Genomic DNA, 25,441 nt, shown 5'->3' with positions numbered 1-25,441 from the left:
TGCTTTCTTGCATTTCTTTTTCTTTGGGATGGTTTTAGTTGCTACCTCTTGTACAATGTTGCGAACCTCCATCCATAGTTCTTCAGGCACTCTGTCTACCAGATCTAATTCCTTAAATCTATTTGTCACCTCTACTGTATATTCGTCGGGGATATGATTTAGTTCATACCTGAGTGGCCTGGTGCTTTTCCCTACTTTCTTCAATTTAAGCCTAAATTTTGCAACAAGAAGCTCATGATCTGAACCACAATCAGCTCCTGGTCTTATTTTTACTGACTGTATAGAACTTCTCCATCTTTCGCTGCAGAGCGCATAGTCAACCTGATTTCTGTGTTGACCATCTGGTGATGTCCATGTGTAGAGTCTTGGGTTGTTGGAAAAGAGTGTTTGAAAACAATATAGCACAGCAAATGAAGCAATGAATGGAGTGGCCAAGATATGAATCTATGTCTTTAAGAGCACAATGGAGAAAGGTTAAGTAAAAAGTATCCTCGTTGTATTTAATCCATGGTATGTCTGCTGTAAACAACGCTGGAAGTTGATGCTGAACAAGGTTCCGGTAAATCCCTCTCTCAATTGAATTTCCTCAGCAGCAGAGCCTATAAGGCATAGAAAATCAATCTAAAAAGGAACCCAGCTCTTTTAGCTTTTCTTGCTTATAGGCTATGGCTCTATGGACCCCTGGCGGTCCACAAGAGCTCCCAAGGGAGTCCACAGCCTTTCTCCTCTTGCCTTAATGGATTCAGCCACAAGCTAAGGAACCAGCTGCTTCCATGACTCCCCTCCTCCCGTCCTAAACACGAGTGAATTCTCTCGTGGTTTCTGTGCCTAGGAGGGGGCGGAGCCTGCATGCCTACCCCACCTTCAGCCGCCTTTTCAGCCCTCCTCAAGCCTGCCTGTTAATATAGGTGGTGATGTTACTTCCAGTGACGTCACTTCCGGGGGAGGGGGTATGACAGGGAGGTGTGGCCAGCTGACATTATTTCCGGGGCTCCTTGAAGCCTGAAAAATTATTTCAGGGGCTTCTCCATGGTCAAAAAGGCTGGGTTAGAGAAGGACTAGAATCTTCGAGACCCAGGTCTGTATTCGAGCTCTTCCATGAAACCTCGCTGGGTGGCCATGAGCTGGTCACACGCTCTCAGGCCAACCTACCTCGCAGGAGGGTTGTGAGCATAAGGTGGAAGAGAGGAGAATGGTATAAGCCACTCTGGATCCTCCCTAGGAGGAGAAGTGGTGTCTAAATGAAGTAGATGAATAGCCAAAGCTCCACCTTGGGTCCCTTGTGGAGGAAGGTGAGATATATATGGGGAAAAAATAAAGACAATCCTGCAGGACCATTCCCGCGGAAAACTGGGTCTGTGGAAACACCAAAATAATAGTAAAACAAACTGATTCCAGAGCTTGTGAATCGACTGTCAAGAAAATCAGGGGAAAGTCTAGTCTGCAGAAAAGGTCAACACTAAAGGAAATGGCTGCTCCCTCTAGAACGGCTGAGATGTAGCAACGAGGAGCAGACCACCTGTTTTGAAGTACCTTGGTGCCCACTTAAAACACAGTTCATCCGTACGAATTCTAGAGACGTTCCGTTCCTCTGCTTACCACGCCTCTCTTTAGAATCACTTAGGGTGCTTTGCCTGTAGGGTAGTTAGGCCCCCTCCCCAGACAACCAGAGGAGTTGGTGGGCAGGATTGCCAGGTCCAGATTGGGAAACCCCTGGAGATTTGGGGGTAGAGCCTGGGGAGGACAAGTACCTCAGTGGGGCACAAGACCACCCTCCAAAGCATCCATTTTCTCCTCGGGGAGCTGATTTCTGTAGTCTGTATATCAGCTGTTATTCCAGAGGATCCCCAGGTGCCACCTGGAGGCTGGCATCCCTGTTTGCCTGACACTGTGTGTTTGGGTACGTGCCTTTGGAAACCTTGTTGGGTACGTGCCTTTGGAAACCGAATTTCGCAGTTATTCAGTTCCGCTCCCCAGTTTTGTGTGTGTGTGTGCGTTTGTGTGGGCTGGTGTGTCTGAGATTTGGCTAGCCATGTCATTTAAACACCTTGGATTGTCCTTGTCATGGGAACACCTGCACTGAAAAATGTGCTGCTCAAGCCCAAAGGCTTCTGCATTTTCTAGCATTGCACTGGGAGAAGCTCTGTACATAAGTAAACATGTATTAAATAATCATTTTGTAGGCAGTGAAGAGTGCGTGTGTGTGTGGAGTGTGTGCATGTGGTGGGAGGGTGGAGGGGATGCATTTGGGCCGCTTCTGATGTAGTTGTGCTGGTGAGTGGGTGGATGAAATTCAGCTGAGAAATTCAGCCGCAGAGAATGTCGTGAGCCCGCCTGCCTATCCTCCATTACCAGACTCCCCTGGCAGGTGAACGCTGTCTGCCAAGCTTTGTTCAGATAGGACCAACTTCCTTGATTTTGTCATGAATACAATTTCCGGGTTTTATCAGCCTGGCATCATCTCTAACAATCCTGGCACGTCAGCCCGGCTGCCAGATGAGGTGTACTTATGAAGACTTGAATCTGCCCCACACTGAATAGACCAGGGGTAGTCAAACTGCGGCCCTCCAGATGTCCAATGCGAATGCTGGCAGGGGCTCATGGGAATTGTAGTGCATGGACATCTGGAGGGCCACAGTTTGACTACCCCTAGAATAGACCCTGGGTCCATCCCTGGCCATGTTGCCTGCTCAGACTGGTGTTACCAAATTGCAATTTACACATGCCCTGAGACACGTATATTAAGCCTTGGGGAATTAGCTGAGCAGCAAGGGAGAGGGGAAGTAACAGCATTTAAGGATTGATTTTGCCTGTGTTTATGCCCTTAAGAGCTCAAGCCAGACACATTGGTAAATTATATAAATAATAATAGGAATAGTCTTTATTAGAAAAAAAAATAAAGGCGTAAATATCTATTTATTTATTTTTCACATTTATATACTGCTGTCCCCGAAGGCTCATATCTTACACACTGACAGACAGTCATATAGAGAAGAATAGGGTGGGAAAAGAGGGTCCCTCTGGAAGGGGAAGTGGGCCAGGCAGGTTCAGGCCACTGCCTCTTCAACCAGTCTGTGGGTTTTTCTTAATGGATCTTGAGTGGTGGGGCCCGGGCTATGGGCCAGCAATACCCAGAAAAGTTAGCAGGGGGGCTTAATTCTGCTGGGGTGCAAAACAGGGCGTCACTGGCTAAAGACCGCATGCAGGCCAGAGACCGCAGGCCAAGAAAGCACAGACTCTGGTTGCACTAAATATTGGTTTATTGGAGAACTCCAGTCTGGACAGGAAAGGTAAGAAGATGGTCCTTACTAGAATGTAGCTAGTTGGATGGGGAGAGATGCAGGAGACATTTCTGCACCCATCATTCTGCAGGCAGGCAAGATGGAGAAAGAGGATTCTGAAGGAGAAGCAGGAAACTTATGTTGTTTATTTGATTGATTGATTGATTGATTGATTGATTGATTGATTATACTTATTACTCATCACTCCCCATCAGCCGGCTCAAGGTGATGTACCTGGATGGATGTTGCTTACCTGCATTTCAGGGTTCCCTATGATGTTCCGATGAGTAAACTGGAGGACTGCAGAATGGATTTTTGGATGGCTGGGTGGAGAGCGAAATGGCTAGAAAACCACCCCCAAAGAGTTGTTTTCAGTGGGGTGGAGGGAGCTGAGTAGTGGGGAACCACATTTTTATCATTGATCTGGATGGGGGGGGGGGTGGAGGGACTACTTATTCAATTTGCAGATGACACTAAATGAGGAGGACAAGTCAGTACCCCAGGAGATAGAGAATAGAGTTCAGTGAAATCTGAACATGCTGGAAAAGTGGGCAAATGAGACCAAGATGCAATTCAACAAGGAGAAGAGCAGAGTTCTACATCTGGGTCACAACAATGAGAAGTATGCATGCTGGATGGGAGAGGCACTTCTGGGTAGCAGTGGGTGTCATCTTGGGCTACTTGTGGACTGTAAGCTAAGTATGAGCAGACAGTGTGATGTAGAAGCCCCTAATTTCTCTCAACTTCTGTCGGTCCTGGATTTTTCCTCCCTCCTCTGCCTTTTTCGATCTTCTCCCCCCCCCCCCAAGAAAAGAAAGAGGCTCCCTGCTGGGCTCCTCCCCCCCCCTTCAAGAAAAGAAAGAAAGAGGCTTGGCTCCCCCCCCCCCCCCCGCTTCTGAGCCTCCCTAATCACGTGCAGAAGACTTTCCTGATTCAATGGGGGGGGGGGGGGAGAGGGAGAGGAAGACCCGAGTTCAAAGCGATCTGAATTCAACAGGATTGACAGTGGAATAAACAAAGTAAGTGCAGACTCTGCCCTAGTTTGGCACACTAACTATCCCACTGCAATGGTGGCTTCTATGTGCACATTTTAAACGGAAAGTAACATGAACATAAGGCTGATAGTCCCTTAGGATTGCCAGGTAGCTGCCTGTTGGGGGCTGGGGGGGAGGTTCTGGTATTTGGGCAAAACTTCTCTCTTAGCAGCTATTTTTACCCTAATGTTTTCTTCCTGCCACTTGAGTGACACAGTGATATCACATCCTAGCAAAGCTAGGCTAGGTAAGCTCCCCCCATCACCAGCCAGCTGATTGGGGGGGGGGGAGCAGTTGGGGAGTGCTCTGTCCCGAAGTTCATGCAGCCAGCATGGTGTAGTGGTTAAGAGCAGCAGCTTCTAATCTGGCAAGCAGGGTTTGATTCCCTGCTCCTCCTCCACATGCAGCCAGCTGGGTGACCTTGGGCTCGCCACACACTGATAAAGCTGTTCTGACCAAGCAGTGAATCAGGGCTCTCTCAGCCTCACCCACCCCACAGGGTGTCTGTTGTGGGGAGAGGAAAGGGAAGGCGATTGGAAGCCGCTTTGAGCCTCCTTTGGGTAGAGAAAAGCAGCATTTAAGAACCAATTCTTCTTCTTCTTCAGTAATCTCAGGGCACTCTCAGCCTCGCCTCCCTCACAGGGTGTCTGTTGTGCGGAGAGGAAAGGGAAGCCGCTTGGAGACTCCTTCAGGTAGAGAAAAATAAAATAACAACTCTTCTTCTCATGTGAAGGTATGCAAAGAGGATGAAAACCAAAGAAAAGCGAGAATTGTGGGTCCTCTTATTGCTGCAGAGAAAGCAAGTCAGCTTTTGCACACCGGAGACGCAGTTGGCAGAACTATCTGTGAACTGGAAATCTTGCACTGCCATAGACATGAATGGACACGTCGCCTGATGGTCACGTGCAGGAAAGAATCTGGTTCAGCTACAGTTTATTGACAAGAGGGCTTTTTGAGAGGCGATTGGTGTTGTGATTAATTTGGAAAGTGTTTCAGAGATGAAAAGGAGACGTGCTAATTAGGACTGTTGTTAGAAATAATTCTCACTAACAGGGTCAGAGCCCAGCGGGTGCAGCAGACTTACTGATAATGTGGATTTCTCACAGTTGTCTCCTTCACCGCGTTTCTCGTCTTGCCTCTGCGACGGGGCCGGTTCATCCACCTCTCTCTTTATAGCCAGTCGAGTTAACCAAAAGCACAGTCCCCAGTCAAAAGACACCAAATAGATTTTCTTCCGTCCAACCAAAGCAACACAAAACAGTGCTCCAATGTTTGGGTTTCCCTGATGTCAGATGAAGGGAAGAACCCAGGGGGGAAGGGAGAAGGAAAAATGCCCCAGGCTTCACTCGTATAGCCCCTCTTAAGGCTGAAACAGGACTTCTCACACACAGGATGGGGGAAGAAGTCCTCAGTGTAGACCACGGGTAGTCAAACTGCGCCCCCCCAGATGTCCATGGACTACAATTCCCATGAGCCCCTGCCATGCTGGCAGGGGCTCATGGGAATTGTAGTCCATGGACATCTGGAGGGCCGCATTTTGACTACCCCTGGTGTAGACCAGCCTTTCTCAACTTTTTTACCAGTGGACAACTCCCTAAACATTCTTCAGGCTTCGAGAAACCCCAGAAGTGGCAGAATATGGTTGGGAAGCAGAGCTGTGGGCACGTCCACCTAGGGCCCCTCCCCTTCCCACCCCCTCCAAGTCCATTATTGGTCATTTGGGGAGTGGGGGAATAGGTTGACATAACCATATATGGTTGTTTCGCCCAATAAATGTTTAACAAATTTTAAACATATACAAAAAATTAATTAACTCCTACCCATTCAGGAAACCCTTCCAGAGACATCAAGAAACCCCAAGGTTTCACCAAACCCTGGTTGAGAACAACTGACATGTCTGCAGGCAATTGAGATGGTTAGCCCCTCTGAGCCACCTAGAAGAGGAGCTGTGGCTCAGTGGCAGAGTATCTGCTTGGCATGCAGAAGGTCCCAGGTTCAATCCCAGGCCTCTCCAGCTAAAAGGATCCGGGGGCAGGTGATATGAAGGGCCTCTGCCAAACACCTGGAGAGCTGCTGGCCATCTGAGTAGACAGTCCTGACCTTTACAACCAAGAGTCTGGCTCAGTATAAGGCATCTTTATGTGTTCACCTGCAGCTTGTACAGCCTCGCCTAAGAGGAGGACAACGTTCCTTGCAAATCTAGGAAAGGGTCAGTGTTTACCAGAACGGCTTTCAGGTCTGCAGAGGGAACCCTCCAGATACCTCTCAGCTCTGGGGGTTTCCATCCAAGGGAGGGAGAGCATATTGACCACTGCTCAGTGGCACCACCTTCGTGCAACATGCACCCTCGTACACCCTCCCCCCAACAGCACCTTGGTTTTCCACACGTCTGAGTTTCACTTGTGTAGACGGATTCCTGTACATACTAAGACTCCATTTACTAGTCATTCTTAACCTTTTTTGGAGGGTCATGCCCCAGAATTCTGATATTTTGTAGTCCTTGTCAAGCTCAACCACTTCTCCGGCTGAGCAACATCTGCGTTTTCTGGCAGGAGACAATATTTACACAACAGCTTGGTAAACATCCAAGGATGCTTGGCGATGTCATTTTTTCTCTCGTGTTTACCTGCAAATCTCCAGGCAAAGCGAGTGTCTCCGGATGAACACCAGACTTTATCCTCCTTTGGATGATATACTGGTAAAAGCCAGCGCCTACGGTGCCCCTTCGGTAAATGTCCTCTGCATATTTACTCAGGAGTAAGTCTAGTGCACTGAAATTTACCAGGCACTTCGCTGCAAGACTGGGTGGACGTTTACTGCCTGACCCGACAACTCCAACCCCAGTGACGGGCAGAGAGCTCTCCTGGCATGAGCCCCTGACACTGCAGGCTGGCGTGGGGTGGGTCTCCCAGCTCCTTGTCCAGCACTGTAACCACCATACTGCACTGCAAGATCAGGACAACATGTGGCTGCTTATTCTTTAAAATTGCATACTGTTATTGTCACACATTTAAAAAGACAAATATTTGTGTGTGATATATGTACTGCAGTGTTCTACACAAAAAATACAAATCACAATTATATCAAAATATGCCTAAAACTACCCATAGATTGGAGCACCCTTTCCTGTCTTTTCAAACTCTGTCAAACCCATCGCTTGTACCAAATACCGTATATACTCGCATATAAGCCGAGTTTTTCAGCACAGTTTTTGGCACAGCCTGCTCCCAGCCAGCCAATCGTAGCATTGCCTTTTGCAAGCTGAGCTTGTTGCCAGCTGAGCTAGTTGCTCCCAGCCAGCCAATCATAGCATTGCCTTTTGCAAGCTGAGCTTTTTTCAAGCTGAGCTAGTTGCTCCCAGCCAACCATTGCCTTCTACAAAGATCTTGAAAGCTGAGTTTACTCTGGCAGCTTGTAGGACATCATTGGTTTGATTCAAGGATTCTGATTCCCCTCCCCTTCTTTTCCTAATCACTTTTTCCAAACTATTCTTTTGGTTTCTGTGAGGTGGGGTTAGGTGGGGTGGGTTTTGTAGTGCTTTGGGATTTACTGTTTCTTTCTCCTAGTGTTTCTTTCTTCTTTTATCTGAGGGGCAGCATTGTTTGCCTTTTCTTCTTGGGGTTGTGTTTCTTTAGAAAGTTGATTTTTACAGTTCTTTCTTTCAGTTTCCAGTTTTATAGTTCTTTATTTCAGTGTTTAGTTCAGGGGGGACACTGTAGCCCCCAGTTTGGTAGCTGTTGCACTTGTTGTAGTAGGTTGCCAACTTTGGGTACTGTCGTTCTGCTCTGGTTTGCTGGCCTGGGGGGCACTGATTGGTTCTCCTGCCAGAACTGACCTCACAGACCAGTTCTCTCAGTTCTGTTTCAGGGTGTCTGGCATCAAGAGAGGAAGGGAAGGCCGCTTTGAGACTCCTTTGGTTAGTGAAAAGTGGGGTACAAAAACCAGCTGCTATTCATCCTCTTGACTTTTCTGTATTTGTTGGGGGGGGCTGGATGGGAGAGCCTGTGATGACTGAGCATGGATTAAGCGCTTAGGCCACCCTGTAAATTTACCAGTAGCTGCTGCATCTCCCACCCTTGGCTTATATGCGAGTCATTAAGTTTGCCCAGATTTTGTGGTAAAATTAGGTGCCTCGGCTTATGTGCAGGTTGGCTTGTGTGAGTACATACGATGTCAGTGCAATCCTACAAAGCAATGTCTGCAATTCTTCTCTCCATGGTGGTGGGGAGGGGAGGGGGAGGTATTTTTCCATTATAAAGGAAATACTGAAGGTGCTGCCAGAGGGCACCCAATCAGGGCCAGGAAATTTCTGGATATTTGGGGGTGGAGCTTGAAGAGGAAAGAATTTGCAGAGGGATTTCAGCAGGAACTCTGTGCCATACTGCTCCCCCTCCAAAGCAGCCATTTCCTCCACAGGAAGTGATGTCAGCCGACCATGCCGCCCTGCCACATCCCCAGGTAGCAAGAGGAGCCTCGGGTGGCAAAGGTTTAAATAACCAGACACCCTTTCCTTTCAGCTCCCTCCAGACCCAACATTGGCCACCTTAGGAGGTGGCAGCTCAAACTGGCCCAATAAAGGTAGAATTTTTTTTTTTTAAGAATTAAAAAACTTTTTTCTGTCCTCTTCACTTGGAGCTGGAACTGGCAGGAGGCCTTTCCCAGCCGCCATTTTGAAACCCTCCATACTGCAGTACCACTGAGGGGCCTTCACTCTGCCATACGGTCCCATGGTAGAATCAAAGGATCATAGAGTTGGAAGGGACCTCCAGGGCCATCTAGTCCAACTCCCAGCAGAATGCAGGAAATTCGCAACTACTTACCCATCCACAGCGTCCCCAATTCCATGCCCAGATGATGCCCCTTCCCAAAAAGAAAGCCAGTCAATCCATCAATGTTTATTTTACGGTCATTCAGACCAAAATTCAAATCCCTCAAGGAAACTTGCCTCCCAACCCAAAAGTGGTGACCGGCATTTCCCTGGAGCCAAATTGAATGGGAAACCCAATTTTGGATGAGACCCCTGCTCTTGTTTGAAGACCCGTTGTAACCCCAGGGCCCTGAGGGGCTTTAGCAACCCTAGACGGTGCTGGGAGATGCTCTGATGAGACAGTGGCATTCTGGGAGTTTGCCTTGTGCAGGCCTTGAAGGACCTTTAACCGGCACAGTGAAGCATGCGTGATTAGTGAGGTAAGGTTTAAATAAATGCCATCTGACATGCTTAATTAGGGGAGATAATTGATTTTCCAAAAATGCATCATTATCAAGTGAATTCAATTAAATTTAATCATCCATCTTGTGGTTTCTAAGACATCTGAAGTATATCTTAGGTTTTTGCACTATTAGTTGCTTTCTACGGAGCCCTCTTTGCCAACCAGACCACCTGCCTCGTGTTCCTGGCCAGCAGTCGAGACAGATCGGGTGTTCCTCGAGAAACGGAGTCTTCCTCCGCCTAGGTTTCCCTCTCAGAACCGTGGCTGCATTGGGGGGCTGAGCGAGCAATCAGCTCTGCAGTTTCTAAATGTGAGAGGAATCAGACCTTCGGACCAGGGGTAGTCAAACTGCGGCCCTCCAGATGTCCATGGACTACAATTCCCAGGAGCCCCTGCCAGCATTCGCTGGCAGGGGCTCATGGGAATTGTAGTCCATGGAGATCTGGAGGGCCGCAGTTTGACTACCCCTGCTTGAACAAACGCTAAAAGAGCAGCAGTTTCTAATCTGGAGAGCCCGGTTTGATTCCCAACTCCTCCCTCGGACTAGTCACAGTCCTGTACGGCTGTTCTCACAAAGCAGTTCTGTCATAGCCTCACCTACCTCACAGGGTGCCAGTTGTGCGGAGAGGAAGGTACGGCAATTGTAAGCCGCTTTGAGACTCTTTCAGGCAGGGGCTGTTTGACAGTTTCCCCATTCAGATCCGAAGGAATCACAACTAAACAAAATGCTTTGGGTTATTTTCTTTATTTTAGTTGATGCATAAGGGGGGGGGGGGGACACAACTTCCAGTACAGGCTACTGAGGTCTGAACTTGGTGAGACTGAGAGGGGAAAAGATATTGAGGTCATAGTAGATCACCAGTTCTGTGTGCCACAGCAGTGAAAAAGGCAACCTGTATGTTGGGAATTACAAGGATTGGACATAAGACATCTGATATTATAATGCCCCTGGATGGATCTGTCGTGCAGCTTCATTTGCAATACTTTATGGAGTTCTCGTTTCTGTGTCTTAAAAAGGACATTGCAGAGCTAGAAACAGTACAGAGGACGTCACCCAAGATGATTCAGGGACTTGTGCACCTTCCCTAGAACTTTTCAGTTAAGAAAATGCTAATATTATGAAAAGAAATGGGTTAATATTTGCTCAAGTTAATATTTCCACACAAACGGCCGAAGTCCTAAAAAGATGCCCCCCCTCCGGTCCCTCCTTTCCTTGCATTAATCTGTTGTGGTGTTTATAAATGTGGAACAGAAGTTAGAACTCCTTCTCTCCCTCCCCCGCTCAGTGGTTCAAAGTGATTTAATTACATTTTAAACACTGTTCAAGCTGTGGCTTATTATTATTATTGTGTTAGTGAGACTAATATCCCTTTGTAAATGCCATGTGAACGCGTTGGGAATAGGCATTAAGTTTTGTGGGCATTAAGCTTCATGCTGTGTCACAAATTGTGTAATTAAAAAAAAAATTGTGAGCAAACCGGCCCAAGGTCACCCAGCTGGCTACACATGGAGGAGGAATGGGGAATCAAACCCACTTCTCCAGGGCAGAGTCTGCACTTACTTTCTTTATTCCATTGTCAATCCTGTTGAATTCAGATCGCTTTGAACTCGGGTCTTGTTCCCCCCCCCCCCCCATTGAAACAGGAAAGTGTTCTGCACTGGTTAGGTAGGCTCAGAAGAGGGGGGGGGGGCAAATGGAGACTCTTTCCTTGTTTTCTTGAAGGAGGAGGGAGGAAAAAAATCCTTTCTTTTCTTGAAGGGGGGAAGGCACACAAAAAAATCCAAGGCCGACAGAAGTTGAGAGAACTTAGGGGCTTCTCCTTTGAGGCAGGCTTGTCACATGACCACCTGTAGCCAATCACGGGTCCTCTACCACGGAGGAGAGCCCAGATTCAAAACAAGGTGATTTTCTGAATATATTCAGGATTAGCAGCAGTCTGAGATATCCCACAATAAAGGCGGGGTCACTCCGGATCAATCCTTCTTGCTGCAGAAGGAAAATTGAAATCACCCCAAATCCAAACAGAAATCGCATTCTGTGTAGAGGGCAGGGACTGAATCGATCTGGGGTTGGAATAAAAGCTCCATGCAGTTTACACCCAGGTTAGAGGCTGCAGCTCTTTAGCCACGACACCACACTGGCTCTTTAAATACCTTTGTAGTTCACTCACAGCTTGCAAAAGGCAATCCTTTTAAACACCCCCCCCCCCTTCCTTCCATTGAAAGCAATGGAGGATACAGGCATCTTCTTTGGACCCGGCATTTTGAAACCTGGGAGATTTTTTGAAGAGAGGCACCAGCAGCTTTGCTGCTAATTTAGTCCCTCGAAACATGCCCCCCCCCCAGCTCCAGATACCCCTGGATTGATTCTACATTATACCCTATGGGGACTATTAATTATAATCACAATATTAGAAGCCCCAAGACACAGTGCTGCGGGGTGCCAGTTAAATGGCCCATTTCATCCCCCTCTTCTTCAAGCGCTGTTTCTCAGACCATCTTCAACATGATCGTGTACTCGTTTCTTGTTCCAAATGCAATTTGTTCAATTAATTTCAGCCCTGCAAGGTTGAAATTCTATGTGTCCACAAGGATTCCTCTCAAATCAAACATCAGGAGTGAATTATTATCAAAATAATCTCCCGCATTCGCAGAAGTATGCTTCTATAGAGTCACAATTACTACCACATCAGGAAGCTGCTCGAATTGTGTTCTGTTATCACCGAGCATCCGAAATGGCAGTTGTAAACTTGTCCACCTGGTGGTTATGTTTGCAAATTGATACCGTGTGAGAGGAGCATCCAAACAGTTGGGGTCGTGCATCTGTTATATAGATTAATAACATCAATTGGAAACCACAGTCATTGTTCAGTTGGTAAGCTGAGAATATTCCATTTTTTGACTGAACAATACAAGCTTTGAGATTGAAAATTCTCTTCACCTTGATGTTACTATGAATGGATAATTCTTTAGTCTGAGAGTGTGTTTAAATGCATTTCGCATTTGGTTACATGGTCTCTATATTTGGTTAGTGCTATTTACACAGTTTGGAGTTTCATTTGTCTTTTACTATTACTGTATTACAGATATAGAAGATAGACAGAGCAGGCTTTCTCAACCAGGGTTTCGTGAAACCTTGGGGACTCTTGGTGGCCCTGAATGGGTGGGAGTTCCCATCCCCTCTAGGCCATAGTTGGCTGTTTTGGGATGGAGGAAGAGTTGACATGACCATATATGGTGCTATCACCTGATAATTGTTTAACAAATTAACTCCCACCCATTTGGGAAACCCTTCTAGAGGTGCCAAGAAACCCCAAGTTTTCACAAAACCCTAGTTGAGAAAGCCTGCCATATATGGTCATGCTGACCAGAAGCCCCCTCCCAAAATGGCCAGTGACAGGTCTGGAGGGGGTGGGAAGGGGAGGGGCCCCGGGTGGGCGTGTCCACAGCTCTGCTTGCCAACCATATTCTGCATGGTGTCGTCCCTTCTGGGGTTTCTCGGAGCCTGAAGAACATTTCAGGGATTTCTCAATGGTAAAAATGTTGAGAAAGGCTGCTATAGACAGTGTACCTTTTTTGGTGTGTGACCTTCCAGGTTGGGCCTGGAATATCTCTGGAATTACAACTGACTTCCAGGCTATACAGATCACTTCCCCTGGAAGAAATGGCAACTTCAGAGGGCCATCTTTATGGACTCCCTGCTCCGTGATTTATCATCAGTTCTTGCAGAAAACCTACTCTAGATTCCTTACTCCTCAGACACCACCTCCTAAACTCCAGGAGTTCCCTGATAACTCTTGTTGACAACTCTTTGCATCATAAAGTGCCTTGAATATCAGTAAGATAGAGAGGTAGATTATAAATGTTTTAAAGGTAAAGGTAAAGGTAAAGGTATCCCCTGTGCAAGCACCGAGTCATGTCTGACCCTTGGGGTGACGCCCTCTAGCGTTTTCTTGGCAGACTCAATACGGGGTGGTTTGCCAGTGCCTTCCCCAGTCATTACCGTTTACCCCCCAGCAAGCTGGGTACTCATTTTACCGACCTCAGAAGGATGGAAGGCTGAGTCAACCTTGAGCCGGCTGCTGGGATTGAACTCCCAGCCTTATGGGCAAAGCTGTCAGACGGCTGCCTTACCACTCTGCGCCACAAGAGGCTCATAAATGTTTTAAATAAATACATAATTTTAAAAACCCTAGTACCATGATGATGTTTGTCGTTACTACCTGGAACCACAAGGTCTCATCATACCATGTGAATATGTAAAACACAGCTTTCTGGATTGGAACTGGAAGGCATTGTCTTGTCCTGCCATGTAGTTGGGATGTCTGGCCACACTGGTGTCCACATTTCTGTCTCTGGAATGTGTGGAGAGGTGGATACAGGGATAACAGACACACTTCTGCCTGCTGGGGGGCAAAAGAGGGAAGACTCCTGGAGTTGTGGCCCCACTGGTGGACCTTCTGATGGTACCTGGGTTTTGACCACCGCGTGACACAGAGTATTGGATGGAATGGACCATTGGCCTGCTCTAGTATAGCTTCTCTCATCTTCTTATTCAGAAGTTGTTCACTGTGTATTTTTTCTGCTAGAGGCCACATCATGTGCTTGTCCATTTATTCGAGCAGCCCTGGCTGAGTGCAGAATTGTTTCTCGGCCCGATGAACATAGTGCTTGAGCTCCAAGTATACGTCTCCCTCTGTGCCTTCCTGTTTTTGGCATTCAATTGGCAGATGGATAAGCTCAGTTTGCTCATTGGCTGTACCCGCTACATGGGGCTACCCTCATGCCATTCAAGGAAAGGGGGTCTGCGTATAAAGTTTTGAAGAAGACCTTAGCTAGCTTAAGCCAAGCCCTGTTGGGTATGGATCCTCAAGGTCCTTACAAATTACAGGAGAATCCGAAGTGTGATTTTCCAGGCCAGATCCAGCTCTGAACTACTGATCATATTGAATTATGCCTTTTGTGGTTTCAGTTGTCCTTTGAGTTCGGCTCCTGAGCAAGAGACATTAGCTAAGAAGTCAAGAGAGGCTCTTCAAAAGGTGTATAGAAGGGGAGGTTCCCCTGGTTGTTGTCCCCCTATAAGTGCAACACCATCTTTCTTTTTAATTCAGATGCAAGAGATGGCCAGCTAGATTGGAATCCAGTAGTACCTTAGAGTCCAAGGGCCTTTTCGCACGGGGATCTTTGTTGCAAATTGTTTGCGGAACGAAAAATCGCCATTTAAAATAGTGGAATTCGTCGTTATGCATACCTGCCTTTGTAGTGGAATCAGTTGCGTTTTTTAGCGTTTCCCACAGGCTTCCGGTCTCGGCAGAAATCGCTAGAAAGGAAGCGCTATTGCCAAGCTCGTCCCGCCCCTGGCCGTCAAGCAGCCAATGGGCAGCCGTTAGCATGCTCCCAAACAGCCCCTTTCCCTTTAAGAAAGGTTTAAAAAAAAAAAAAACAGACCCATAGCAACGAATCTAGGTAGATTCGTTGCAACGGAGAGACCCATCCAGCTGCCTAATGTGAGCTGTCGTTTGATTGTATGATCGTTGGCACGCTGCCTCGAGTGATAAAAAAAAAAATCCCCCCCCCCTCTCACGGGCCCGATTTTCGGCTGAATTAATGTGTAAAAAATAAAGGGACTTTATTTCAGCAAACGGGCTTTTATGTGGTTTGTGCTTAGTGACTAAAGGTGAAGGACTGAAGCCAGGGAAGCCTCTAAACAGAAAGAGACTCGCTGGTGCGTTTATCCCCGCTCGCTCGGAGAAAAAAAAATGGCGATCGCTTCGCCGGAAGTTTGGAGGACAGGCTCAGGAGGAGGGACTTTGAAGAACCCGCAACAATGGTAACGCACAGGTCTTTAGCGCTAGTGTTGCAGATTGGTTGCAGGAGTGTATCGCTATCCGGAGGGTGAATCCACTTTTCTGGATTCCCCTGAAAGCGCTACAACGAAGCGCTTTTTGCTGATTGGTTTCAGGAGTGTTGCAGATTGTCTGCGACGTCGTGCGTTAAGGCAAATTAGTAGCGTTTTCAATTAGCAACCATTGTGCTATTTTGAAGCCGTGCGAAATGGCCCCAAGTGTTGCTGGGTGTGAGCTGTCAAGAAAAGCTCCCTTGGGATGATACCTGAAAATTTTGCTCATCTCTAAGGTGCAAATAGATGCAAATAGATCTCTTCTGCTGCAGACTAACACAATAACCCTCTGAAACTATCTTCAAGGGAAGGCAAGGAACTCATGTGGCCATTCCGCACAAGGACCAATTTTGCCAAATGTTCACAGAATGCAGAAACTCTATATTAAATAGTGGAATTTCGTCATTCCGCATTTTAGTGGAATATAGAAGTCCCAGTAGCGTTTCATTCATTCCCCACAGGTTTCCGGTCTCGCTGGAATAGCAACCAAGGAAGTGATTTTTTTCTGCACTTCTTCCTGCCCCTGGCTGTTAATCAAACAGAACAGCCCATTGGCTGTTGTGTTCATGCTCCCGAAAAGCCCCTTTCCTTTTAAGAACTGTTTTTTTAAAAACCAAACACACCCATTGAAACAAATATGCGTTCAATCGTTGCATTGGAAAGACATTTTTGCTGGCGTAGAAGCTAGTGACTAATCGTTTACACGCTCCTCAAGTAGAAAAAAATATCCCCCCACCATGGGTGCGATTTGTGGCCGAAATTACGGGCAGTGCCGAACAGGGGGCTGTGTTGTGCTTGGGAACTTAGGGAGCTTTGTTTTACTTTAAATCACTTCTGTGGAGGGACTTTAGCCAGAGAAGCCTCGCTCGTTCATTGCTTTCGCAGGTCTAAGGGGAAAAAATGGCGATTGCTTCTCCGGAAGTTCGGGGCGAGAGCGGGGGAGGGACTTTCTTTCTGCCGCTACATTGAGAACACACATGTCTTTCGCTGGTTTGTTGCAGCTTGTGCGCAGAAGTGTAGCGGTTTTTTCAGGGGGAATCCACTTTTCCTGATTCCCCGAAAAGCGCTACAACTAAGCGCTTTTTGCGGGAGTGTTGCAGGAGTGTTGAAGATTGTGTTCGACGTCATGTGGAACGTTGCATTTGTAGCAACGGTAAGACTTCTGCTATATTTAAGTCGTGCGGAATGGCCCATGCTTTTACCATGAGTACAGAAGGGGGTACGTTTCAGCTTTCATTAAAGGATAGTTCAGCTTCTATATAGGGGGTGACAACCAAGCAGGACCTGCTGAAATTCCTTCTCTCTGGAAGCATGAGGCCCTGGCCTGGTTGGGTCACCCTAGCCTGATCTCATGATATCCTGGGAGCTAAATAAGGTCCGCCTTGGCTAGTATTTGGATGGGACACCACCAAGGTAGCCAAGGGTTGCTGTGCAGAGGCAGGAAATGGCCTTTGTTTCTTGCTTGCCCTGACATGGCTAGCCCAGCCTAGCCTGAACTCAGCTCTCAGAAGCTAAGTGGGGCCAGTCCTTGTTAGTATTTGTTTGGCAGACCCACAAGAGATTCCAGGGTCACTACGCAGAGGCAGGCAATGGTAAACCATGCCTGTTTGTCTCCTGCCTTGGAAACCCTACCGGGTCAGCTGTTACTCGCCTGCAGGTTCTCTTTCTCTCTGTGTATATAAGCAAGCGATGATGTTGTGCTCCATGGAAGAGATGTGACTGTTCTTTTTCTTTCCCTTTAGTTTGTTGCCCAGCCCAACTGCCAGCAGCTCCTTGCCTCTCGCTGGTACGATGAGTTCCCCGGCTGGAGGAGGCGCCACTGGGCCGTGAAGATGTTGACCTGCGTCATCATCGGCTTCCTCTTCCCCATCTTCTCCATCTGCTACCTGATAGCCCCCAAGAGCCCGCTGGGGCTGTTCATCAAGAAGCCCTTCATCAAATTCATCTGCCACACAGCATCCTACTTGACTTTCTTGTTCTTTCTGCTGCTGGCCTCTCAGCACATTGACCGATCTGATCTGAACATGCAAGGGCCTCCGCCAACCATCGTCGAGTGGATGATATTACCGTGGGTCCTGGGTAAATGTATTAGTAACGAAAATCGAGCCCAATTCTTTGTGGTCCAGGAATGATTGTCTTGCATCCATTAAGCCCGTCAGTGTGAAGCGCTGGAATGTATCAGGATTATGATTCAGACTGCAGGTCCCCAACCTTTTTTGACCCCATGGGCACCTTTCTAATTCTGACACAAAATGGCTGCCTCAGGAGGCAGAGCTAGCCACAAAATGGCTGCCCCAGCTTTCTTTCAGTCATGCAGTAAAGATCCTTGTGCTGCAATGGCATCCGCTGCCAAAGCAACTTAAAATCTGCACAGCCAATCAAATCTCCAGTGGCCAGTCAGAAGCCCTGCTAGGTAAAAACTTCACCCGGATCCCCCTACTTCCTAGAAATATTTGGTGAGTCCCAGGGAAGCTGTTTGTGGACACTGTAGTGTCCATGGACATCACATTGAAATGGCCTGAATCAGACCATAAGACTAGACAAAATTGTTCAAATAATGGTTATCTGGACCACAAAAAAGCCGCTATTTCCCCCCCTGGACTATATTTTGTTACAGCAGATGACCTAAAGATGGTTAATATCAATGTCTACCGATACTCACAGAAAAGTGGAATTATTAGCATTTGACAAACTTCTGGTTTTCCGGAGCTGGGAAAATAGAGGCGGGTATCTGAAAGACTTGGATTTTAAATATGGTCTTTAATGCATTTAAAAAATCAACACAAATATGCTAAGAATACACCTATATGTCCTCCCCCTCCTCCTTCCCCCAGCAAAATTTTACTCATAAAACAAACATTTAAAAATCTATAGGGGCAAATATCTGTAAACAGTTCTAATAAGAAAGCAATTTCCTTAGAGAAGAAGATACATAATATAGCATCCTGTTTTACTGCCAGGAGTAAATTGAATTTCAGATAAATGGACTTTTCTCTAAAACCACCTAAATTGGATCCCCCACTGATTCTCCCAGTCTTCCCGGTAAAGCGCAGCTTGTTTTGAAAGAACAGGGCAAATGTAGACAACTGATTTGCTTATTGTCATGCCCAACTCTTAGGCAGAATGTGTTTGGGACCATTTTTCTGCAACAATTATTTGAAAATCTAACAAATATGTACCTAGGCTTTAGGTTTCTGTTTTGAAATTCCTTAAATTGGAAACGTAATCAAAAATCAATTTCTGATCTTCGTTCCTAAAAAGATGCAAGCACAAAGATGTAAATATTGAAATTGTAAATACAATGTCAGAACCCTGCCAACTTTCTCAATGAATGCACATTAGCAGAAAAAGCAGTTTATTGAAGTAGCAATACGAAGCTCATGATTATTCTTGCTGAGACTAAATTGATAAACAATACATTGATCAATATAAACCCAAAAGCTCCACTTCCAGGCACACAGGAGAGCGTTCCAATTAGGAAAAGGTGGCCTTCCCCTATTCCCAGGGAAAAGTGTGCTAGACAGTCCTGTGCCCAGGTGTTTATTACAACACCCCTCCGAGACTGACCCAAAGCCTGATGCACCGATAAAATCCAGGCTCTCTTTCCCATGGTTCCATCTTCAAGAATATAAATTGGCCATTAAAGGTAAAGGTATCCCCTGTGCAAGCACCGAGTCATGTCTGACCCTTGGGGTGACGCCCTCCAGCGTTTTCATGGCAGACTCAATACGGGGTGCTTTGCCAGTGCCTTCCCCAGTCATTACCGTTTACCCCCCAGCAAGCTGGGTACTCATTTTACCGACCTCGGAAGGATGGAAGGCTGAGTCAACCTTGAGCCGGCTGCTGGGATCGAACTCCCCACCTCATGGACAGACAGCTTCATACAGCATTTCTGCTGCTTTACCACTCTGCGCCACGAGAGGCTCATAAAATTGGCCATTAGACTGCCCAAAAGAGATATGCAACAAAAGCAAGCAACCGAAACAATTATAACTCCCCAGGCCATTGAAAGCTCACAGACTCCTCCCCCCCTACAGTTGCAATTAACAATACAGTGATAGCTGTGATTATTGATACATCGTTGATACATGACAAATGACCTTAGCAGGAGGCTGACAGACAGCTCCCCCCACTAGCAGTCTTCAAGGAGCATCTGGACAGATCCTTATCCCGGATGCTTTAGGTGGATCCTGCACTGAGCAGGGGTGGTGCTAGATGGCCTAGAAGGCCCCTTCCCACTCTAGGATTCTATACAGTACATTTTAGTCATGCATGCCCTTTGAAAATCCCTTTACTCGATTTGCCTATATGATTCTCAGCAGGAAGTTCTACATCAGGGGTCCCGAATATGGTGTCCATGGTGGTTTTAGTAAGTGGGTTGGGCCAGATAGAACTGTTGTTCAGCAAGTCTTCTGATTGGCCATTCGGATTGACCGTGGAGAGTTCTGAAAATGTTGCTTTCGCAGCAGCTGTTTCCACAGCTCCAGAGTCTTCACTGTCTGGCTGAAGGTAAGCTGCGGCGGCCATTTTGTGGCTGGCTCCACCTTGAGCAATGGCAGCCATTTTGTAGCCGTGCCCACCCCTCCAGGCCAGAATTCCAATGGCTGCTTCAGACTCACCTGATTTGAAAAGCATGGAGATTAAGGACTCGTTGCCCTGGTGGCCATTTTTCAGCTCAGCATTCCTGCTTCTTAGCTCACTGGATTCCAGATATCTGTCCAATGCACCTGGAGGCCAACAGAGGAGAAAAGGACTGGGCGATACATTGAATGGGCAGCAGGGCAGGGTGACAAGTGCTGTTCAGCCAACGAAGGCTTCTCTTTGCAGTCTGTGGCCCTCCCCGTCTAGGACGCTGAGAGTGCTGGTTTGGTGCTTTTCCAGGGGTTGGTGAGGGGTCCGTTGGCCTTTGCCAGGAAAGACCGAATCTGAGCCCACCAATAATTTGCTGAGCCACAACTTATTTTGAAGAAAACACAGCTTATCTTGAATGGTTTGGGAGGGCCGCAGACTCAACAGAGACAGTCTAGACCAGGGGTAGTCAAACTGCGGCCCTCCAGATGTCCATGGACTACAATTCCCAGGAGCCCCTGCCATGGTCATCTGGAGGGCCACAGTTCGACTACCCCTGGTATAGACCAGCCTTTCTCAACTTCTGTGTATGAGTGTGTGTGTGTGAGAGAGAGAGAGCATTCGCTGGCAGGGGCTCATGGGAATTGTAGTCCATGGACATCTGGAGGGCCGCAGTTTGACTACCCCTGGTCTAGACTATGCCTTGGTGCATACAGGTTGTCTTCATGCAGCAAAATCTTGTGGGCAGCTTGTCCTAGTAGAACCTGGGGTGGGCGGGCAGGAGGGTGTCATGGGAGCAGCTGAAGATGACTTGACACTTAGGGGAAAAAAGGTAAGATCTGTTTGAGAATGTGAATTGATGTGGTAATGAAGGTAGTTATCTTTTTAAAAGAGCAAAGTTTGAGTCCAGTGGCAACTTTAAGACCAGCCAAGATGTTTCATTGTCGTTGTTGTTATTTAATGTAGAGGCTCAGTGTGGCTTACAGCATATAAAATGATTAAAAAAAACATTAGTAGTAAAACATAATTTGAAACATTAACATTTAAAACAACTGGTGCCTTGCCCTTTAGGGTATAGATTTTCATGGGCACGCACATGTTCTTCAGATAAATGTGGAATGGAAACTTCTCAGCATCATGACGGGGCACCTGAAGAAATACGCATGCACTTGAAACTTTATACGCAGCATTAAACTTGGTTGGTCTTCAAGGTGCCCCCGGACTCTGCCTTTGTTCAGGGATGCGAAGCCTTATGCCTGCACACGACAGCTCGTCCCAGAATTAAACTTGGCTGGTCTTCAAGGTGCCCCCCAAACTCAAACTGTCGCTTCAGACCAACATGGCTGCCCGCCTGAATCTACCTTCTTACAAGGTACTGTTATATGCCAGTCTGGCTTTCCACGCAGCACCTTGGGAATTGTGGTGTGTCGAGATTCTCTAATGATCCTCCCTGGGGAGAGACAACAGCTGTCACCTGCTTCAGAGATGAGGAAGCTCATGGATGGACTGTCTTGTCTCCCCCTTCTAGCCCCGTGGGCTCGGCCACAGCCTTCCAGGAAGACAAGGAATGGCGGGCGGAGGGGGGCACCAGCTGCATGGCCTTTGAATTGACCTCCAGAGCCTCTCAGTCAGTAGCAGGTGCCAGATGGTGCAGCCAGGCTCGGTGGAAGCTAATGAGCCAGCACGGGGCCCAGACAGTCAACAGATATTTTATCCCAGCTACAGCTGTACAAATTGGGACGATGGCACTGTCGGACCAGGGTGTGTGTGTGTGTGGGGGGGGGGTGTATATTATAGAGCACTAAAAGAGAATGAGGGACTCCCCAGAGCGAACGTTGCTTGCCTTGGCGGTTCCGTTATTGCAGATCGGCCTCTGGAATGTCATTTTAATGGAACGGGGAGAGCCGAGGCCTTTGGGGGGCCGCACGTGCCATGCAGGCACAACCGAGGCGGCAACCATTCCTCCTGAGGCTTGTTTTACCGGGGGGGGGGGGGGGGTTTGGACTGGGCTCGGGCATTTTGTGAGCTTGTTCAGGCAGTGCAAGTATCCCTTTTTTTGAATTCGCTTTTCCTGCAAGAGCCAGCTTGGAATAGTGGTTAAGAGCGGCAGCCTCTAATCTGGATCACCTGGTTTGGTTCCCTGCGCTTCCATGTCCAGCTACCTGGGTGACCTTGGGCAAATCACTGTTCTTTCAAAGCTTGCTCAGTCTCACCTACCGCACAGGGTGTGTGTTGTGGGGAGAGGAAAGGAAGGTGATTGTATGACGCTTTGAGACTCCTTCGGGTAGGGAAAAGTGCGGTGCAGAACACCAGCTCCTAACCTCTGAATCTACATTCCAGCACCATTTTCAGTTTCCTGGCATAGAATTCTTCTGGTTAAATATAGTATCCTGTCGTGTGATTTGTGTGCCAGTAAGTTAACGGCATGCCCTGATCCGATGGCCCGAGTTAGCCCAATCTGGTTGGATCTCGAAAGCTAAGCAGGGTTGGCTCAGGTTACTGTTTGGACGCTTGGGTGGAAGACCACCAAGGAAGTCTTGGCTGCTGTGCTAAGGCAGGGAAAGGAAAGCTCTTACTCTGAACACCTCTTCCCCTGGAAACCCTGCGGCACCTTTTTCAACTTTTTGACTGTGGAGACACCCTTGAAATATTTTTCAGGCTTTGAGGTACCCCGGATGTCAGCTGGCCACGCCTCCCTTCGCACCGCCATCACCAGTGACATCACCAGACACTCCCACTGAACTTTTAAATGGGAATGATTTATTTTAAATACATATGAAAAAAAAAAACATTTACAACCAGAGTGCTGAAAACATAACTGCCAAAGCCCCCCTTCCCTTGCAGCCATTCTGGGGGTGGGGAGGGTCATTCCTCGTGGGGCAACCACAGCTGTCTTTCCCCACTGCTACTCACCTACCACCAAAACCATATTCCAACCCTATTCTCTTCCCTTCACTCCTTTCCTCGCCCAAATGTACGTGTGAAAAAGAATGTGGAAATAAGTTTTTAAAAAAATCAGGCTCCCACCCCTCTCCTCACTCCACCACTCCTTGGCAGGAACTTTTCAATTAAATAAGCAAATAAAATAAAATCATCTTCCCTCCCCATACCCCAGCCCTCTCCCACCATATCTTGGCTGCAGGGCTCATCCAAAATAGAAAACAAAAGATGTACCAATAAAATAAAATAAAAAACTGCAAGGAAGCCCATCTCGCCACAATGTCCTCGCCCCCACCCCCACTCCGGGGCGGTCATGTCTCTTCTTCCGCGGCATTCTGGTGTAGGCAGGCTCCTCCGGCCCAGCTTGCACCTTCCAAGAGCCCCGTCTCCCCGTGCCGGTGCTGGCCTGTGGTTCTGCCTTGCACAGATGCTGCAGTTGAGCCTAAGGGCCCTGTTTGCCGCACTTGCTCATGTTGCTGGCGGCCAAGTGGTTGGGAGCAGAGAGAGCAGCGGCTGCAGAAGGAGAAACAGCCCCTGCTGGCGAGGAAGGAGCAGTCAGTGAGAAGGAGGCTGAGGAGGAGGCCGCAGTGGCTGTGCTAGAAGAGGAGGAGGAGGCTGCAACAGGCAGGGTGGTTGCGGAAGCTGCTCCAGCCCCACCTGCAGGCTGCTGCAGCTGGCAGTCAACACCCCATCCTCCTACTCCCCTGCATGGGAGCAGGGCTGAGGAAGGGAGGCGGGACAAGGTGGACCCACGCAGGTGAGATGCTGCCTGGCACCCCTTGGCAAGCTGGGTGGGCTTCGTGGTTAAAGAGCAGCAGACTCTAATCTGGAGAAGCGGGTTGGATTCCCCACTCCCCCTCCACGTGGAGCTAGCTGGGTGACCTTGGGCTAGTCACAGTTCTCGCTGAGCTCTCTCAGTCCCACCTACCTCTCAGGGTTTGGCTTTATTTATTTATTATGTATTGATTGATTTGATTTCTCCCCCAGGAATGTTTGTCAATTGTACCATCTGACATTCAGACCCCCTAATGTTTTTAATTTTATACATGCCAAATATTGAATAAATATTTAATTTTTTTATTTGTTGTAGCTTGACCCTTCTGACGCAAATTGGAAGATTTGGGGTTGGGTTTCTTTCCCCTCTCTTGTTGCGTACTTTCCTTCAGGCCAGAGGAGTTTCTCTTTGGCCCAACATATCCGGGCAGGGCTCCCCGTGAGAGCTGGCTTTGCTCCGGGCAGAGTCCCAGGCCTCAGGCAGTGCTGTGGGAATGCATCCCCTGGCCCCCTGCTCCAGAAAGCCCCCAAGGAATGCAGGAAGCAGGCCCAAATACCTGACCTGTTTGTTTCACACAGTCCTTTGGAGGGAAAGATGCATTGTGACCCTGGTGACATCATGCGCCTGGGGACAACCCTTTGAAGCCGTATCTGAAAGGTCGTGTGGGCATTTTTTGCACCTCCCCTGAATCACCGGGAATCCCCCAGCTCAGAGCTGGTGGCCTTCAAAAGGAGGCCAGGCTCCCGGTATTTGATATCTGGGACATTTCTTGACCCCCTTTCCAATATTTCCTTCCACAGAGGCCCAAGGAGCACAACCCAGACACCATTTTATCCTCCAGGCCCAGAAGAGAATCCAAAGGGACCCCACTTTAATCTCCTTTCAGCACCAGTGAGAGTGCCCTAGAGGTGGAGTGTGCTTCTTTGTGCATCAAATTGAATGTAGGGCTGGTGGATCAAGGCCTTGAGACGGTCCAAGGCTTCGAATCCGGATAGACGTAAGGATTGAGCAAGGTGCAAGCTTCCTCTGGCACCCCAGACTGAAGCGCAAAGAAAGATCCTTGTTTGTAGCTGATAGACTCGTATTTGGGCACCCCACAGATCCATCAGGCCACTGCTGTGACTTGTGCTAGTTCATGCCGCTGTATGTTAGTGGCCCCTGTTGTGTCTCCCCTCTTCCCTCCACCCTTCCTCTGAGCAGCCCAGGGTTCGGTTCTCTGGGGTTTCTCCTCACAGCAACCCTATGAGGTAAGTTTGTCTGCGGAGACTCTGTTGCGTGAGGACATTTGGTCAATGCGGGAGGATTTGAACCCATGCAGTCCTAGGCCAGGGCTTCTCCCCACATACGTCCTCTTCCAGTCAGGGTTTCAGGTGTACTGGATTGCAGTTGTAGGTATAGAAAAAATAGGGAAGGACGATTAAAACCACTAATCCACTGCTAAAACAAGGTGGCGACAGGAGGAGAAGTCATTGCCCCCCATTTTACCTCAGGCTGAGGCTGCCTTTTAAAAATATCCCTCTGTGCCTTCAATGGCTGCCTGATTGGTAGAGGTTCAAGTGAAAGTTTTCAGGTTTCAGAGCACATGAAGGTGCCTCCCGACAAATCAGCCCCGTTCTCCCCTTGCTCAGCTAGAAAGGGAACCATGATGCCCACATTTTCTGTGGCCTCCTGTGTCCTGTTCAACAGGAAAAGCACAGGATCTGAGGGCACGCCAGACACGGAAAGACCCTCTT

At 48.0% G+C, this 25,441-nt stretch overlaps 1 protein-coding gene across 3 annotated transcripts in view; it reads left to right on the top strand.

The window, feature by feature from the left end:
• Positions 1-25,441, top strand: part of TRPC4 (transient receptor potential cation channel subfamily C member 4) — a 163,597-nt gene that overhangs the window by 94,002 nt on the left and 44,154 nt on the right. For 2 of the 3 annotated variants that reach the window (XM_077346251.1, XM_077346252.1), the window contains exon 4: positions 17,167-17,503. In XM_077346251.1, the coding sequence (XP_077202366.1) occupies positions 17,167-17,503 (337 nt within the window). Of the gene's footprint in view, positions 1-17,166; positions 17,504-25,441 lie in introns of those variants that run through there. The other variant, XM_077346253.1, reaches the window with a different exon arrangement.

The sequence above is a fragment of the Paroedura picta genome, chromosome 7 (assembly GCF_049243985.1).
Source record: "Paroedura picta isolate Pp20150507F chromosome 7, Ppicta_v3.0, whole genome shotgun sequence".
Taxonomy (NCBI): Eukaryota; Metazoa; Chordata; class Lepidosauria; order Squamata; family Gekkonidae; genus Paroedura; species Paroedura picta.
The sequence above is the reverse complement of the archived record's forward strand: the minus strand, read 5'-3'. Positions and strand labels throughout refer to the sequence as shown.